This window comes from Podarcis gaigeae, assembly GCF_964106915.1.
Source record: "Podarcis gaigeae genome assembly, chromosome: 12".
Taxonomy (NCBI): Eukaryota; Metazoa; Chordata; class Lepidosauria; order Squamata; family Lacertidae; genus Podarcis; species Podarcis gaigeae.
In genome coordinates this window covers 4,948,933-4,966,646 of record NC_139688.1, presented here as the reverse complement: position 1 = coordinate 4,966,646, position 17,714 = coordinate 4,948,933, and the positions used below count along the sequence as shown (strand labels likewise).

The 17,714-nt window shown below is 47.0% G+C and overlaps 1 protein-coding gene across 2 annotated transcripts in view; it reads left to right on the top strand.

Annotated features, from left to right (window-relative positions):
- LOC310827814 (D-serine dehydratase-like) overlaps nt 1–17,373 on the top strand; it is a 29,196-nt gene extending 11,823 nt beyond the window's left edge. For both annotated transcript variants that reach the window (XM_083704293.1, XM_083704294.1), the window contains 4 exons: nt 7,054–7,175; nt 10,455–10,644; nt 12,033–12,138; nt 14,522–17,373. In XM_083704293.1, coding sequence (XP_083560419.1) covers nt 7,054–7,175; nt 10,455–10,644; nt 12,033–12,138; nt 14,522–14,611 — 508 coding nt within the window. In that variant the 3' untranslated portion in view covers nt 14,612–17,373. The remainder of the gene's footprint in view (nt 1–7,053; nt 7,176–10,454; nt 10,645–12,032; nt 12,139–14,521) is intronic.
- Nucleotides 17,374–17,714: the final 341 nt, after the last annotated feature.

Genomic DNA, 17,714 nt, shown 5'->3' with positions numbered 1-17,714 from the left:
CCTCCTCCCTTGGTTTCAGGTGAGGGCCTTTGAAGCTGCCTCTTCAAAGGCCTCGGGAAAGTTGTGGCTGATGTTTGCCAACACAACTTGCAAACACACCCACACAAAGCCAAATCCCGTTTCACACCCAGGAGGGAATGACTGGGGAGGTTTAGCACATGGCTGTGAATGTGGGGAGGGTGGAGTAATTTTTTGCATTGGGGGAGCGTACCCTCCAACATTTCTCCGATGAAAATAGGGACATCCCCTTCCACAATGATATACACTGAAATTCAGCCAGGGGGATTTGTGGAAGTCACTGAATAATGTTACTAAGATTGGATTAAATATAATTAAGATGTATGTATGTATGTATGTATGTATGTATGTTTGTTTGTTTAATTTTTTTGGGGAAATCAATAAAAAAGTTGAAAAAAGAAAAATTGCTTTCTTTTATCCGTTCTGAATCTTCCAATATTCGCCTTCATTGAGGACTGGATTCTTGGTTTGCTCAAAAGCTGGCATTCTGTGCCGGGTCTCATATATTCAGAAACCATCTTCCTAGGAATTCAGGAGTATCATCTCCCTGTCTTACAAGCCTTTTCCCACCTGGCCTGGGCAGGCAGGGCGTGGACTGACTCCAGCTACAAAAGCTGAGACTGTTGAACAGACTCTTGGGCTGCAGTTATATTTGGAGGGTTCTTGCTGTTGGCTTTTTTGTATCGTTGTTCTAGCTCTTGTTGTGATCTGTGTGGAAATGGTTCCGTTTGGTTGTGCAATTTTTTTAAAAAATGTTTTATTTAGCTCATATGGTGGAGAATGAGACTTTTCATTTTGGGGTTGTGGATTCGAGTCACACCTTGGGCAAAAGATTCCTACATTGCAGGGGGTTGGACTAGATCAGTGTTTCCCAACTTTGGGTATCCAGCTGTTTTTGGACTACAACTCCCACCATCCCTAGCTAGCAAGACCAGTGGTCAGGGATGATGGGAATTGTAGTCTGAAAACAGCTGGAGAACCAAGGTTGGGAAACACTGGACTAGATGACCGGGGGGGTCCCTTCCAACTCTGCAATTGCATGACTACTTTTGTGATGCTGTAATTATGCGCTTTTTCCATGTCATAAGCCGCCTTGATCATGGTCTGAACTGCGGAAAGGCCGGGATACAAATAAAAAATTACATGTGCATGCATGCCTATTGCTCACAATTCTATCCAATTCTGCAGAGTGTTTGAGGACTGGGACATTCGCAGGGAAACAAAATGCTTGTCAACAAACTATTGTACTACCAACAATTACTGTGTACTTGTGAAACATGGACCACTTATAAACGCCACCTCCAACTCCTCGAAAGATTCCATCAATGGCGTCTCAGAAAAATTTTACACATCACTTGGGAAGACAGGCGAACTAATACCAGTGTACTGGAAGAAGCGAAGATCACCAGTGTCAAAGCGATGATTCTTCAACATCAGCTTCGTTGGACGGGTCATGTTGTGCAGATGCCGGATGATCGTCTTCCAAAGCAACTACTCTATTCCAAACTTAAAAATGGAAAGTGTAATGTTGGTGGTCAACAAAAGAGGTTTAAAGACTGTCTCAAGGCAAATCTTTAAAAATGCAGTATAAACACTGACAACTTGGAAACACAGGCCTGCGAGCGCTCCAGTTGGAGAACAGCCTTTCCCAAAGGGGTCATGGGCTTTGGAGACACTTGAACTCAGGACACAAGGGAGAAAGGTGCTAAGAGGAAGGCACGCTTGGCAAATCCACACCGTGATCAACTCCCACCCGGAAACCAATGTCCCCACTGTGGAAGGATGTGTGGATCCAGAATTGGCCTCCGCAGTCACTTACGGACTCATTGTTAAAACCATGTTTATGGAAGACAATCTTACTGGCCTATGAGCTTTCCCCTAAACTTGTTAGTTTTTTGAGTGCTCCAAGACCATTAGTTTTTGGAGCTGAGGTATTATTATTCCCCCCCCTTTATTTTACTCAGGACTCTGATTTCCCATACAATGAACATGACACAAAATATTGGTATTCAAAAAGACCTTTATTTAAAAAACAAAAATTAGAAAGGCATTTATTTATTCATTTAGAAAACTGAAGCTGGCTGGCTTAAGTCCTGTGGTTGGGGAACTGTCCCTGGAAAATAGGAAAATAGGGTTTGCTTTCACTGTGGGGTCCTTTTACATTACATTCCCTCTGAATTCACACCCCTTATCTCCAGCCACCAATAAGTGTTGGGGTGACAAAAGCAGTTGTGATTTCTTTTTATTTTCTTGGCCTCTGCGTAGGCAAAATGAGCCCAAGAGCCCAGAGGACGCAAATGTTGGCAACTTGTTTCTGCACCCCCGGATGGCCCTGCCTGCCCCCAAACTCCAGGGGCTGCTCCCACCCAAAAAACTGCCTCTTTCCCCTCATTCGCCATGTCCGTTTGTGACATCACAGGAAGTTGGTAGATGTCTATGACATCACAGGGAGTCCATAGCCAATGGCCACAGCTGTGGAAACATCTGCACAGCCCTCGCTGGCCTCACAATGGGGGGGTACACCTCAGCAGTCATTAAAAATGAGGTGTGTCCCCCCTCATTGTGAGGCCTGGGAGGGCTGTGCAGATGTTTCCCAGCTGTGGCCATTGGTTACCAACTCCCTGTGATGTCACAAGGGGTGCAGCCCCCTCTTCCTGTGACATCACTACTTAGAAATTTCCCATATAATAAAAACATGGCACAAAACAGGGATTTCTTTTCAGAAAACGTTTATTTTGTAAAAAATTAGAAAGGCGTTTATTTAGAAAACAGGAGCTGTCTGGCTTAACTCCTGCGGTTCTCTTCATGACTTTCACGGCTGGTCTCGGCGGAAACCTCACTGGCTCTGGCCGTCCCTGAAAGGCAAAGGCAAACAGATGAGTGGGGTGGTCACCATCCGACAGCGTCAACCCAGACTCCCCTGGCTTCCGCCTGGCAACCTCACCCCTGGCAGGCCTGCGCAATGGGCAGGCTCCCAGAGATGAAGGAAAACCAGTTTTCGTTCAGATAGCAGCCAGCTTCATCAGCCTTGCGGCCTCCGCTGGCGTCTAATTGTGAAGTCCGCTGGCACCAGTTGAGTGGCACTCCACTGGCACTCCATGGCTGTGCCGGGCATCTTCCCTCCTCGATTTGGCCATCCGTTTAATGTCAAGAGGCCTAGGCCTTTTGTCATTAAATGGATGGACCAAAGACATGGGTGAATGCCAGCCATGTCCACAAATAGCAGCCAGCTTCATCAGCCTCGCGGCCTCGGTTGGCGTCTATTTGTGAACACTGGCTTCACCTAGACGCCTCCACGAGCTGCCAAACGGGCAACTTTCCCTCCTCACTACCAGCTGGTCCACACCTGCAAATAGCCAGCTTCAGCTTAGGGCGTCCACTGACATAATTTAAATGCAAATCACAACTGGTTTCCACCTAGGGGCATTCACCCGCTGCCCTAGTGGCAGCTTCCCTCCTCGGTTTGGCTGTTAATAAATAAACTAGGCTTCCAAACCACAGTTTGCACCCATTTCGACAGGTGTAGCCTCGCAGCATCCGCTAGCCTGAATGCAAACTTTTCCAGCATCCATCCAGCACCAACAGCCTGGCCAGGTCCATCGCCAGACGAAGGCCAGCTTCGGAGCTGAATATCGGCCGTCTTCAGGTAGCGATCCCACTAGCAAGTCAACTGGAACTTGCCTTCTCCTTGCTCCACAGCATCCCAACGCCAGGCGATCGCCTCCTTCTGCTTGCCAGCTTGCCGCCACCGTCTGGTCTTGGGGAAAACCTCACCGGCATTGGATGTCTCTGAAAGGCAAAGGCAAACACGTTGATGGGATGGCGACTATCCAGCGTCCACCCAGACTCTTCCACAGGCTTTGGTCTTGACAACTTCATCCCTGACTGGCCTGCCCCGTCAAGGCAGGTTGCAGAAGTGGAGGGTCACCAGTTTGAAGCGGTAGATCCACAAGGGACTACACTGGTTTCCCTGGGTTCCACCTCTAGGGCTGTGCCGGGTAGTTTCCCTCCTCGCTTTGGCCGTCGGCGTAAGGTCAAGAGCTCTACGAATGTCAGCAAGCTGCCATTCTCAAAAGGTAGGTCTGTTGACCTTAGGTTGAGGGCCAAAGACAAAGGTGAATGTCACCAGATAGCGTTCACAAATGGATCGGCCAGCTTCACGGGCCTCTCAGCCTCCACCGACATCCCCAAATGTGAACCTGGCTTCACCTAGGCGCCACCACTAGAAGCCGATGGGCAACTTTCCCTCACCACAGAATCCGCCTAGGGACACTCACCCGCCGCCAAAGGGGCAGCTTCCCTCCTCGGTTTGTCCGCCTGTTAATAAACAAACTAGGCTTCCAAACCCGTTTGCATCCCCTCGGCCAGTCTTGTAGCCTTGCGGCATCAACCAGGGCACTGAATGCAAACCTTCCGGCAATCCGTCCACCACCAACAGCCGCGCCAGGTCCATTGCCAGACCTCCCCCTGCTTCAGAGCTGAATTTCATCCACCTTCAAGTGCGATCTCACCAGCAAGTAAACCTCAACTTGCCTTCTCCTTGCTCCACAGCATCCCAGCGCCGGGCAATCGCCTCCTTCCTCCGGCCAGCTTGCCGCCACGGGGCAGGAGACCACCCGAGCTGAGTGCCTCCACTGAGGCAACTGCCTCGGCCCTTGACTTGGCCAACATTTATACCCTCTCAGCTGCCCAATGTTTTTGTGGCCTCACAATGGCAGCATCTGGGGACGTGTCCCCATCACCCCTCAGACCTCACAATGAGGGGGTGTAGCTCAGCAGCCATTGGCTCCTTGGTTTTGACCAAGGAGATATATAACACCCCCTCCCCAATTTGTGCCAGTATCTGTGAATGCCACACCGGAAACCCAGGAGGGCAGGAGGGGGCATTTTTCATCCCAGTGGTTGCATTTCCCTCCACACAACACTGGTCAAACACACAAACGAACAGAACAATGAAAGTGAGTCTCATCTAAGCACAGGAATCTTTTCAAGGAGTGACATGCAAGGAGAAAGTTATCATCTCAGGAAAAAAACACCTTTTCATCAAAAGATCATTTATTGTATTTGACCCGTTCGACAGCTCGTGGAGGCGTCTAGGTGAAGCCAGTGTTCACAAATAGACGCCAACCGAGGCCGCAAGGCTGATGAAGCTGGCTGCTATTTGTGGACATGGCTGGCATTCACCCGTATCTTTGGTCCATCCATTTAATGACAAAAGGCCTAGGCCTCTTGACATTAAACGGATGGTCCAAGCGAGGAGGGAAGATGCCCGGCACAGCCATGGAGGTGCTCAACTGGAGCCAGCGGACTTCACAAATAGACCCCAGCGGAGGCCGCAAGGCTGATGAAGCTGGCTGCTATCTGTGAACAAAAACTGGTTTTCCTTCATCTCCGGGAGCCTGCCCATTGCGCAGGCCTGCCAGGGGCGAAGTTGGCAGGCGGAAGCCAGGGGAGTCTGGGTGGACGCTGTCGGATGGTGGCCACCCCACTCATCTGTTTGCCTTTGCCTTTCAGGAAAAGGCAGAGCCGGCAAGGTTTTCCCCAAGACCAGCCGTGAAAGTCATGAAGAGAACCACAGGACTTAAGCCAGACAGCTCCTGTTTTCTAAATAAACGGCTTTCTCATTTTTTACAAAATAAACGTTTTCTGAAAAGAAATCCCTGTTTTGTGCCATGTTTTTATTATATGGGGAATTTCTAAGTAGTGATGTCACAGGAAGAGGGGGCTGCACCCCTTGTGACATCATAAGGAAGTTGGTAGTCAATGGCCACAGCTGGGGAAACATCTGCACAGCCCTCCCAGGCCTCACAATGGGGGGGCACCTCATTTTTAATAAATGACTGCTGAGATGTACCCCCATTGTGAGGCCAGCGAGGGCTGTGCAGATGTTTCCCCAGCTGTGGCCATTGGCTACGGACTCCCTGTGATGTCATAGACCTACCAACTTCCTGTGATGTCACAAACGGACATGGCGAATGAGGGTAAAGAGGCAGTTTCAGGGGGGGCAGCCTTGGGAATTTGGGGGCAGGCAGGGCCATCCGGGGACACATAAACGAGTTGCCAACATTTGTGCCCTCTCGGCTCTTGGGCTCATCTCCCCTACACAGCTGCCAATAAAATAAAATAACAACTGGTTTTGCCTCCATACTACTAGAGGGTTTAAACACTGCCTGCTTTTAGAAGAAGGAGCCCCTGCCCCGTGCACTGCAGAGGCTTATGTGAGCCACAAAGACCCGAGTTCGAATCTCACATCCATTTGCAAACTTAAGGAATGGTCAAAAGGAAGAAGAGATGTTTTTTCTTCAACTCCACCCCACCGCCAGCCTTATAGCTTTGCAACATTATCTTCCCTCACTCTTCTGAGATCCTTCTGCATTGTACATTTATTTTTCCCCCCAAATTATTTTATTGATTTTCACAAAATTAAAAACAAACAAAAATCATAACCTTATTAAAAAATATACTTATTAACATTGTTAAGTGACTTCCTCGCTTCCCCTTGGTTGAATTTCAATGCATATCCTTTGGATTTCAATGCATATGATTTGGTTTTCCAAATCACAGTTCTTATAAAATTTAACTTGAACATTAACGTCCTTAAATCTTTTCATCAATGCAGAGCGCAACCCGAAAATACTTATCCTGAAGCGTATTTAACCCGAGGTATGACTGTACTTTGTTGTACTTTGTTGGAAGCTGCCCAGGGAGACCCAGCCAGATGGGCAGGGTATAAATAATAAATTATTATTATATTATAGGGTAGAGCAGTTGGCTCTGGCTGGCTTCAGGAGCTGCTCGCTGCCGTTGTGCCCGCCATTTTGAAGTCCCCATATGATGTGTCTTGTGCCGTTGAACCAATCGTGCAACATTCACTCCCTACTAATAAATCTACAACACTTAAAATATAAAACCGGGGACATTCAATGAAATCCGGGGACAGGTTTTGCCTGGGGACAGATTTGTAAATCTGGGGACTGTCCCCGGGAAACGGGGACGTCTGGTAGCCATAATTTAACCCTTTCCCATCTCTTCCAGGCTGAAAGAAGCCGGGGTGTCCTGTTCCATTTGCAGTATCGGTTCCACTCCCTCCTGCAGCCACCCGGTGCCTGAGATGGCCCAACTCAGCGAAGTCCACCCTGGGAACTTTCTCTTTTATGGTATGCTGCGTGGGATGCATGGAGCATTAGGGGAGAGGGCAGTAGTTCTGGGTGGGGGACACATCCTGCTCCTCCCAGTACATTTCTGAGCACAATTCAAAGTGTTGGTGTTGGCCTTTAAAGCCCTAAACGGCCTCAGCCCAGTAGACCTGAAGGAGTGTCTCCACCCCCAACGTTCTGCCCGGACGCTGAGTTCCAGCTCTGAGGGCCTTCTGGAGGTTCCCTCCCTGAGAGAAGCAAAGCTACAGGGAACCAGGCAGAGGGCCTTCTCGGTGGTGGCGCCAGCCCTATGGAACGCCCTCCCTTCAGATGTCAAACAAGACAACAATTACCAGACTTTTAGAAGACATCTGAAGGCAGCCCTGTTTAGGGAAGCTTTTAATGTTTGATGTATTACGGTATTTTAATATTTTGTTGGAAGCTGCCCACAGTGGCTGGGGAAGCCCAGCTAGATGGGCGGGGTATAAATAATAATACAGTGATGCCTCGCAAGACGAAAAGAATCTGTTCCGCGGTTCTCTTCGTCTAGCGGTTTTTTCGTCTTGCGAAGCAAGCCCATTAGCGGCTTAGCGGCTTAGCGCTATTAGTGGCTTAGCGGCTTTTAGCAGCTTAGCAGCTTAGAAAAAGGGGGGGGAGGGAAAAAAAGTCGGAAAAACTCGCAAGACATTTTCGTCTTACGAAGCAAGCTCATAGGGAAATTCGTCTTGCGAAGCACCTCCAAAACGGAAAACCCTTTCGTCTAGCGGGTTTTTCGTTTTGCGAGGCATTCGTCTTGCGGGGCACCACTGTAAAGACATCGAGGAGAGAGCCAGTCTCACTTCCCTAGGCAGGGAGTTCCAAAGTTGCCTGGGAGGAGCCACCACCGAGAAGGCCCTGCTCACCTATCATGCCTGGGAGGGGGTAGCAGCACTGAGAGATGGGCCTCCCCTGAAGATCTCAAAGCTCAGGCAGCTCCGTGCGAGGAATAGAAGCCATTATGGTAGCACCAGCTCCGCAAAGAACAGCAAGCTAGCCAGGCTCTGGCTTGCAGCAGCCTTCCAAGTCCTCTCTAGCTGCTCTGTGGAAGTTCCTGAGATCTGTTTTTCTAACTGGAGACGACTCTGCCACTGTGCTCTGCATGCAGAAAGGCTCCCATTGAAAAAGGCAGATGGAAAAAGTTAACAATGGCATGCCAGCCCCACCTGTTTTGGCTTTTTTTGCTGGAAAGATTCACCAGAAATGGAAGTTCACTCCCTCTCTCTCTCTCTCTCTCTCTCTCTCTCTCTCTCCCCCCCCCCCACATAATTTATGTAGATTTACTCCTCCGTTTCCAGTAACACTTTCCATGTTTTTCTCTTCCCCCACAGAGCTGGTTGCAAAGCTATGCTGGCAGAGAGGGATGGTGAGGGAATCTGTCCCCCTGTGGGGAAAGAATAAGTCGACCCGCGCGATCCAGGAGGCCCCTTGAGCTGGCGACATTTGGCACAGTGCCACAAGAGCGGCGCAGTGCCTGCGAGGGGTCCCCAGGGGTCCAGGCAGGGACACAGGTGGCGCTGTGTGTTAAACCACAGAGCCTAGGACTTGCCGATCAGAAGGTCGGCGGTTCGAATCCCTGCGACGGGGTGAGCTTCCGTTGCTCGGTCCCAGCTCCTGCCAACCTAGCAGATCGAAAGCACAGAAGTGCAAGTAGATAAATAGGTACCACTCCAGCGGGAAGGTAAACGGCGTTTCCGTGCGCTGCTCTGGTTCGCCAGAAGCGGCTTAGTCATGCTGGCCACATGACCTGGAAGCTGTATGCCGGCTCCCTCGGTCAGTAAAGCGAAATGAGCTTATTCATGCTGGCTTTTGTAAAAACCAGAGTGCCACAACTATCGCTTTTGATGCTTATCAGCTCCTAACCTGAGATTAAATTTTCTTATTATTACGACTACAATTTATTACGCACCTTTTGCCCCAAGGCAAACCTGAAGTTATCTGAAGAAGTGTGCATGCACATGAAAGCTCGTACCAAGAACAAACTTAGTTGGTCTCTAATGGGACACGGGTGGTGCTGTGGGTTAAACCACAGAGCCTAGGGCTTGCCGATCAGAAAGTCGGCGGTTCGAATCCCCGCGACGGGGTGAGCTCCCGTTGCTCGCTCCTGGCTCCTGCCAGCCTAGCAGTTCGAAAGCACGTCAAAGTGCAAGTAGATAAATAGGTACCGCTCCGGCAGGAAGGCAATTCTTGTCCATTTCTGCGTAGTCCATTTATTTCGTTTGCCGTTCTTCTTTCACCAGAATTTCTTGCTTCCATTTCTGGGCTAACAATACTCTTGCCGCTGTTGTTTGCCGTCAGAAAGTTCTTGCTCACGTTTAGTCAAAATCTCCTTACTTGTAACTTGAAGCCATGGGTTCGAGTCCCACCCTCCAGAGGAGGAGAAAGCAAGCTTGCTCCACCGTCCATGTCACAGCCCTTGAGATATTTGAAGATGGCTCTCATAGATCTCCTCTCGGCCTCCTCTTATCCAGGCTAAACATCTCCAGATCCTTCAAGCGTTCCTCATCAGGCTTGGTTTCCAGACCCTCAATCATCTCAGTCACTTTCCTCTGCAGAACTTTCCAGTTTGTCAACATCCTTCTTGAATCGTGGTGCCCAGAATTTGACACAGGACTCCAAATGTGGTCTGACCAAGGCAGAAGAGAGCAGTCCTTTGACTTCCCTTGATCTGAGTGATTTAACCATCAATCTCTTTTCACAGAGAGGGACCCGGGTGGCGCTGTGGGTTAAACTACAGAGCCTAGGACTTGCTGATCAGAAGGTTGGTGGTTCGAATCCCCGCCAAGGGGTGAGCTCCTGTTGCTCGGTCCCTGCTCCTGCCCACCTAGCAGTTCGAAAGCACCTCGAAGTGCAAGTAGATAAATAGGTACCGCTCCAGTGGGAAGGTAAACGGCGTTTCCGTGCGCTGCTCTGGTTCGCCAGAAGCGGCTTAGTCATGCTGGCCACATGACCCGGAAGCTGTACGCCGGCTCCCTCGGCCAATAAAGCGAGATGAGTACCTCAACCCCAGAGTCATCCGTGACTGGACTTAATGGTCAGGGGTCCCTTTACCTTTACCTCTTTTCACAGAGATCTCGGTGGTCACTATTACCTACGGCCCCGTCCGCCACTGACCTATGACCCTCTGAATCTTACCCAGGACGGAATGCAGCCCTTGGGCTATCCGTCTCGCAGCAGCGGGGCCTTTTCTGTGGTGGCCCCCGGAACAATTTCATTTGAATTCATTTATGTGAGAAACGCCCCCTTTCGGTCTCTCCCTTTCAGATGCCCAGCAGATGATGATTGGCTCCTGCCAGCTGGAGGACATCGCCGTGCGGGTCTTGACCAGGGTGATTGGCCACTACCCACACCGCAACCAGATGCTGGTGGACTGCGGCTGGACCGGCCTGAGTCTCCACAGCCTGGGGCAGCTGCCGACAGGCTACGCCCTAGTGGAAGGCCATCCCAACCTCAAGTAAATGGAGCTCGCGTTGGTGCTGTTGATCGTGGCCTTGTCAACATCTTAAAAGGAACAGCCTCCAAAATTTGGCTTTCCTACAAAGCGCCTTGCAGGATCTGACCAAAGGCCCATCTAGACATTCGGGAAGCCCAGAATACAGGCAATAGCCTACTGCTGTCATATGTCTCCCCAGCATACTGTCTCAGGGCTTATCTGACAACATTTTGGAGGTCCCAAGTCGCAAGGTGGTTAGATTGGTCTCAACTAGGGCCAAGGCCTTTTCAGTACTGGCCCCGGCTTGGTGGAACGCTCTGTCACAAGAGACCAGGGCCCTGCGGGACTTGACATCTTTCCGCAGGGCCTGCAAGACAGAGCTGTTCCACCTGGCCTTTGGTTTGGACTCACTCTGACCCTTCTGTTGCCCTCCTATTATGGTTTTGATCTATGGGCTACTTTTAAAATGAGGCTGCATTTTAAACTGCATTTTAACCTGTATTTTAAATTGTCCCCCTAATAATGTTTTTATTGTTATTTTACTGGTGTTAGCCGCCCTGAGCCTGGCTCTGGTCAGGGAGGGCAGGGTATTAATAATAATAATAATAATAATAATAATAATAATAATAATAATAATAATGGCATCCCACAATTTGTTCCATTTGTTTCCGTACGAAAACCCGCAAATTTGCTCCTGAATCATAACAAGCGTCAAACCGCCGGAAACGTTTGTTCCGATTTGGCAGTAAATCGTAGGTTTTCCAGGGAATATTTTTTTTATACAGTGGTACCTCGGGGTAAGTACTTAATTCGTTCTGGAGGTCCATTCTTAACCTGAAACTGTTCTTAACCTGAAGCACCACTTTGGCTAATGGGGCCTCCTGCTGCCACCGCACGATTTCTGTTCTCATCCTGAAGCAAAGTTCTTAACCTGAAGCACTATTTCTGGGTTAGCGGAGTCTGTAACCTGAAGTGTCTGTAACCCGATATACCACTGTAAATGTCTCCCATTTCGCCTTTTACTCGCCTTTTCTCTAAATGAAAAAGCCCGAAACACTGCACCGGGGAGTCTCTAAAACCCCTCAATAATTTTGGTGCCCATTTCTGAACCTTTTCCCAACTTAACCATCTCTTCTTTGAGGTGAGGTGGCCAGAATGTACACCTTCCTCCCAAATGCGGCTGCCACCTTATGGTACCATGTCTGCCTCACACCCATGAGATGGCTATTTTCGTGTGGCAGCACCTACCCCCCCGGAACTCCCTGCCACTTGACTTCAGGCAGGCGTCTTCCCTATTCTCTTTGCGGCGCTAGCCTGACGTCAATAGGCAACCTGAGGCAGGGTCAGGGGGACCAGAGACTCCAAAGCAAATCCCAGCAGGCTTACATATCTCTCTTTTCCCTCTGCAGGTTGGTGGGGATGACCCAGGAGCACGGCAGAATCGAACCCGTGGCAGGCAAGCTGGATTTTGCCCAGTTCCCCCTGGGCAGCCTCCTGGCGCTGATCCCTTATCACGTAAGTACAACTTGCGCACTGGAGAGCATTTGCGCGCTGAGACGCTGGCGTGCCTTCAGCTTTGCTGGAGGGAAGAGCATCTCTGCCCATGTTCAGAGTGCCTTTCCCTCTGTGCCTCTGTTTGTGTGTGTGTGTGTGTGTGTGTGGTCTTCCCTCTTGATCCTCTCTCTCTTGCACACACACACACGCACACAAAACTCTTTTTGGGGGATGAATAATTATTGAGTTTTACAGATTTTATCATCATTACAATCAACATTATCTCAAAAACAAAATAGGATATAAATTCCCCCCCAAAAAACCCTCACGACTTCCCTCAACTTCCTTTTTTGGTTCTTTGAACGTTTGCTTATCCCTGCTTGTTTTATTTTACTTTAATATGCAGTCTTTAACTTAAATATTATTACATTCTTCACATTTTTATACCCTACTTATTTTCACATTTCCTCTTGCACTTTATTATTTTCCCATTTTCACATCTTAATTTCTACGTTGTTAATTGGTAGTGTTTACTCAAACCCTTTACGGTTTTTCTGTAGGTACAACATAAATGGTTCCCAGTCTTTCTAAAAATCTCTATTGTCCTTATTCAGGGTTCAGCAACCTTTTCCAGCTGTGTCCCACTGTCCCTCAAACCATGTGGTGGGCCGGGCTATATTTTTTGGGGGGAAATGAACAAATTCCTATGCCCTACAAATAACCCAGAGATGCATTTTAAATAAAAGCACACATTCTACTCATGTAAAAACACCAGGCAGGCCCCACAAATAACCCAGAGATGCATTTTAAATAAAAGCACACATTCTGCTCATGAAAGATACGCTGATTCCCAGACCGTCCATGGGCCAGATTTAGAAGGCGATTTGGGCCGGATTCGTCCCCCAGGCTTTAGGTTGCCTACCCCTGTGTCCTTATCTCTAAGTTTTGCACTTAACTTCACCATTTCAGCATATTCCATCCATTTTTCTTGCCAGTCTTCTTTCATTGGATTCTTGTCATCTTTCCATTTGGGGGCTAGAAAATCCTAGCCACTGTTGTCGCACACATAAATAACTTCTGTTCTTTTGGCAAGTCTTGACCTATAATACCTAAAAAAAAGGATTCTGACTTTTTTTTAAAAAAATGGTTTTTTTATTAACAATTTCAACATAACAAAATATCCATACATGTAATATTCGTTATTTTTTTCCCTCCCCCCCACCTCCCCATCAAACCCTTTCTCAGCTCCTCTCTCTGATTTCTCACAATATATTGTTCTCTGCATAGTGTAAAACTGTATAAATCCTTATTTTATCTGTCTACTGTGTTAACAGTCCATAAATCTGTGTATGTTTATTCAAAACCTGCCAATGAGTCCATTTCATTCTGTTGTCTTTTAAAGTAAATTTTAAAAAGTTCCCATTCTTCTCTGAAGTCACAGTTGTCCTTATCTCACAGTTTGTATGTCAATTTCGCCAGTTCTGCATAGTTCATCCATTTTTCTTGCTACTGTTCTCTTGTCGGGGTTTCCTCATTCTTCCATCCTTATGCTATCAAGACTCTTGCCGCTGTTGCAGCATACATAAACAGGTTCTTTGTTTTTTCTGGGCAGGTCTTGTCCTACAATCCCTAACAGAAATGCTTTTGGTTTTTTGTTGTTGTTGTTTAGTCGTTTAGTCGTGTCTGTCTCTTTGTGACCCCCTGGACCAGAGCACACCAGGCCCTCCTGTCTTCCGCTGCCTCCCGCAGTTTGGCCAAACTCATGCTGGTAGCGTCAAGAACACTGTCCTACCATCTCATCCTCTGTCGTCCCCTTCTCCTTGTGCCCTCCATCTTTCCCAGCATCAGGGTCTTTTCCAGGGAGTCTTCTCTTCTCATGAGGTGGCCAAAGTCTTGGAGCCTCAGCTTCAGGATCTGTCCTTCCAGTGAGCACTCAGGGCTGATCTTCTTGCAGTCCATGGGACTCTCAAGAGTCTCCTCCAGCACCAGAATTCAAAAGCATCCATTCTGCGGCGATCAGCCTTCTTTATGGTCCAGCTCTCACTTCCATACATCACTACTGGGAAAACCAGAGCTTGAACTATACAGACCTTTGCTGACAAGGTGATGTCTCTGCTTTTTAAGATGCTGTCTAGGTTTGTCATTGCTTTTCTCCCAAGAAGCAGGCGTCTTTTAATTTCGTGACTGCTGTCGCCATCTGCAGTGATCATGGAGCCCAAGAAAGTAAAATCTCTCACTGCCTCCATTTCTTCCCCTTCCATTTGCCAGGAGGTGATGGGACCAGTGGCCATGATCTTAGGTTTTTTTGATGTTGAGCTTCAAACCATTTTTACAAATGTCCTTTTAAACATTTTCTTCAGCTTCCTGCTTTTTAACACACACACAACTCTTGTGTCCCCGACAGGCCTGCGCCACCGCTGCCATGCACCCTGTCTACTATGTCCACAGCAAGGGGCGTGTGGTTGCTACCTGGAAACCAGTCAGAGGCTGGTAGGAAGACGAGGAAGACGAACAAAGGCTCCGGAGCTGGAAGAGAGATGGAAACTGCCTTTATGATCCGCAAGGTGTGCAAAGCGTCTTTCGAACTTGGGCCTCACGGGACCAGTTCAGAAAAACTACAAAGCTTTTTTTTTTTTTTGCATTCCTTGAAGAGAATCTGCAGCAGTTGGAGGTGAGCTTCGTCAACAATGTTTAGGCAACATACCGTATTTTTCGCCCCATAAGACGCACCTAGTTTTTAGAGCAGGAAAACAAGGAAAAAAATATTCTGAACAAAACAGTGGATGTATGATTTTTGTGGTTCATGCTGTGTCCACAGACATGTGATCTGACGGTGAGTTTGGGGTAGCCCAATGCAAAAATCCTGAGAATCCATGTGGATCCGTGCTTTGCAACCACATTTTTGCACCATTGCAGCCCCACGAAACAGCGGGTGCATGATTTTTTTGGTGCAGGCTGCAGCCATGGACATGCTATGTGATCTGATGGTGAATTTGGGGTGACCCAATGTAAAAATTCTGAGGATCCATGGGCTTTTACCTCCCCGCTCCCAGGCAGCCTCCGCTAGCATCCCTTATCTCTCTTCTGATCCCATTGATCAGCTGTTTCCTTTCAACACTCCCTTCCCTCTTGTTTGCCTTAGTGTCTTTTCCTTAGCTGGAGCAGTTTTTTGCTCCTCCTTTTCTTCTAATTTCTCTCCTTATTGCTTTAGTCTTCCTGTTTCCCCCCCTTTGCTGTCTTTACATCCCCCCTCCCAGGCAGCCTCCTTTATCTCTAGCGTCCCTTATCTCTCTCCCCATTGGCAAACGATCAGCAGCTTTGTTTCAACATGCACTTCCCTCTTTAAAAAAAAAAAAGCATAATCTGCTTTTTGCCCCTGGGCAATTCAGCTCCATGGCCGACACATTCACTCCATAAGACGCAAAGACATTTCCCCTTACTTTTTAGGAAGAAAAAAGTGCGTCTTATGGAGCGAAAAATACGGTACGTAATAGACAATCTTTATAGAATTCCTTCAAACTTCAATAACAAGTTCAAAATGAAATCTTAGACTCAAGGTCTCTGAAAATGAAGAGAGGTACCCAACTTAGTACGATGAAAGATAAGCTGTGAAGCTTTGTGTATTCAGCAAATATAATGTCCAACATTGAACAGAGATCCCGGATTTTGACTGCTGTTTCATAGTTCTTCGTCAGCGTGGTGGGAGAATATAGAATTGTTTCATAAACTGAAAATAAAATTTTACCTGCATGACATATCACTTTACCAAAATTATAAACTGTGATACAAACAGTAATGAAAAAGAGGACATACCCCATCTTATTTCAAATGAATATATGTGAATGAATGGGGGTGAGTTAGCAGGGTGGATTTGATTTAAATCGAATCAATTTAAATCACGATTTTAAATCACTAGTCAGTAAGACTTGATTTAAATCTCTCTTTTTTAACAGAAAGACTCACTCTTGCTGGTATCATCATAATATTGACAACCAGATGAAAGTTTCACTTTTGGAATAATAAAAATTTCAGAGTCGTTTTCACAGTTATGTCAAAACTTACCGATTTGGGTATGCTATTAGAAATGCATAGGCCGATAATTATGAAATTATGGTGAGGTTTAACTGTTTATGCTTATATGGGGACGCAGGTGGCGCTGTGGGTTAAACCACAGAGCCTAAGACTTGCTGATCAGAAGGTCGGCGGTTCGAATCCCTGCGACGGGGTGAGCTCCCATTGCTCGGTCCCTGCTCCTGCCAGCCTAGCAGTTCAAAAGCACGTCAAAGTGCAAGTAGATAAATAGGTACCACTCCAGCAGGAAGGTAAACGGCGTTTCCGTGTGCTGCTCTGGTTCGCCAGAAGCAGCTTAGTCATGCTGGCCACATGACCTGGAAGCTGTATGCCGGCTCCCTCGCCCAATAAATGAGCTGAGTCGGTCACGACTGGTCTTAATGGTCAGGGGTCCCTTTACCTTTTACCTTAACTGTTTATATTTGGACAACTTTGCTGCTGTACTTTATTGGAAGGAGAAAAATAAGCATTTCCTTAATAACAATTTAAACAATTTATTTAACTAAAACAGTAACATTATAGCATGTGTATCCATGTTTGCTAAGTGATGTGGTTAAACAATTTAAAAAACACACACACTTAAACTGGGTTTTAGCACACATGAAAAACTTTAAACAAATCCTTATTTCCTGATAAATAGCCTTTGGACTATAATGTAATTTCAGTAGGAAACTATCTTTGGAAAGATATTACCTCCAAAAGCATTTTATTTTAAAAACCTGATTCAAAATAATTATAATCTGATTTAAATTTAAAAAAAAAACTGATGGGGGGGTTATATAAAAAAACCATTGATTTTTATCCACCCTTTGAGCTGGGCAGCCAGAAACATCTCTTAAGTCTGTGAGCAGCTACCCTATGGAACTCCCTGCCTATTGAAACCTTCGAAGCATAGTTTCCCCCTGCTTAAAACATTTTTTGTTAGGCAAGCCTGCCCAGACACGTAAATGGTGACAGGTTTTAATCTCCTTTCAGCCTGCTGTTAACTGTAATGATTTTTTAAAATGTTTTTAATGCCTTGTTTTAAACTTTTTTTAACGGATGATTTTAATGTAGTGAACCGCCTAGAGGTTTGATTACAAAGAGGCAAGATTCAGATTTTGTTAAATGAATAAATGAGATGAACATAACCACTCCTGTAAAAGGATCAGAACAAATGATCAATAAACAGCGGCTATAATCTAACATCTGTGTGAGCTTTCTGTGTGCAAGTCAGGATGAGTGCTCGATAAACAGGTTCTTCTGGAAGGAGCACTTGGCCACTCGTAAAAGATAATAGAAAGATTCAGCGCTGGAAACTGAGAGGTTTAAAAAGTTTTAGTTGGTATTAAAGGGCTTTTGTAAAAACCAGAGTGCTACAACTATCGCTTTTGATGCTTATCAGCTCCTAACCTGAGATTAAATTTCCTTAATAATACGACTACAATTTATTACGCACCTTTTGCCCCAAGGCAAACCTGAAGATATCTGAAGAAGTGTGCATGCACATGAAAGCTCGTACCAATAACAAATTTAGTTGGTCTCTA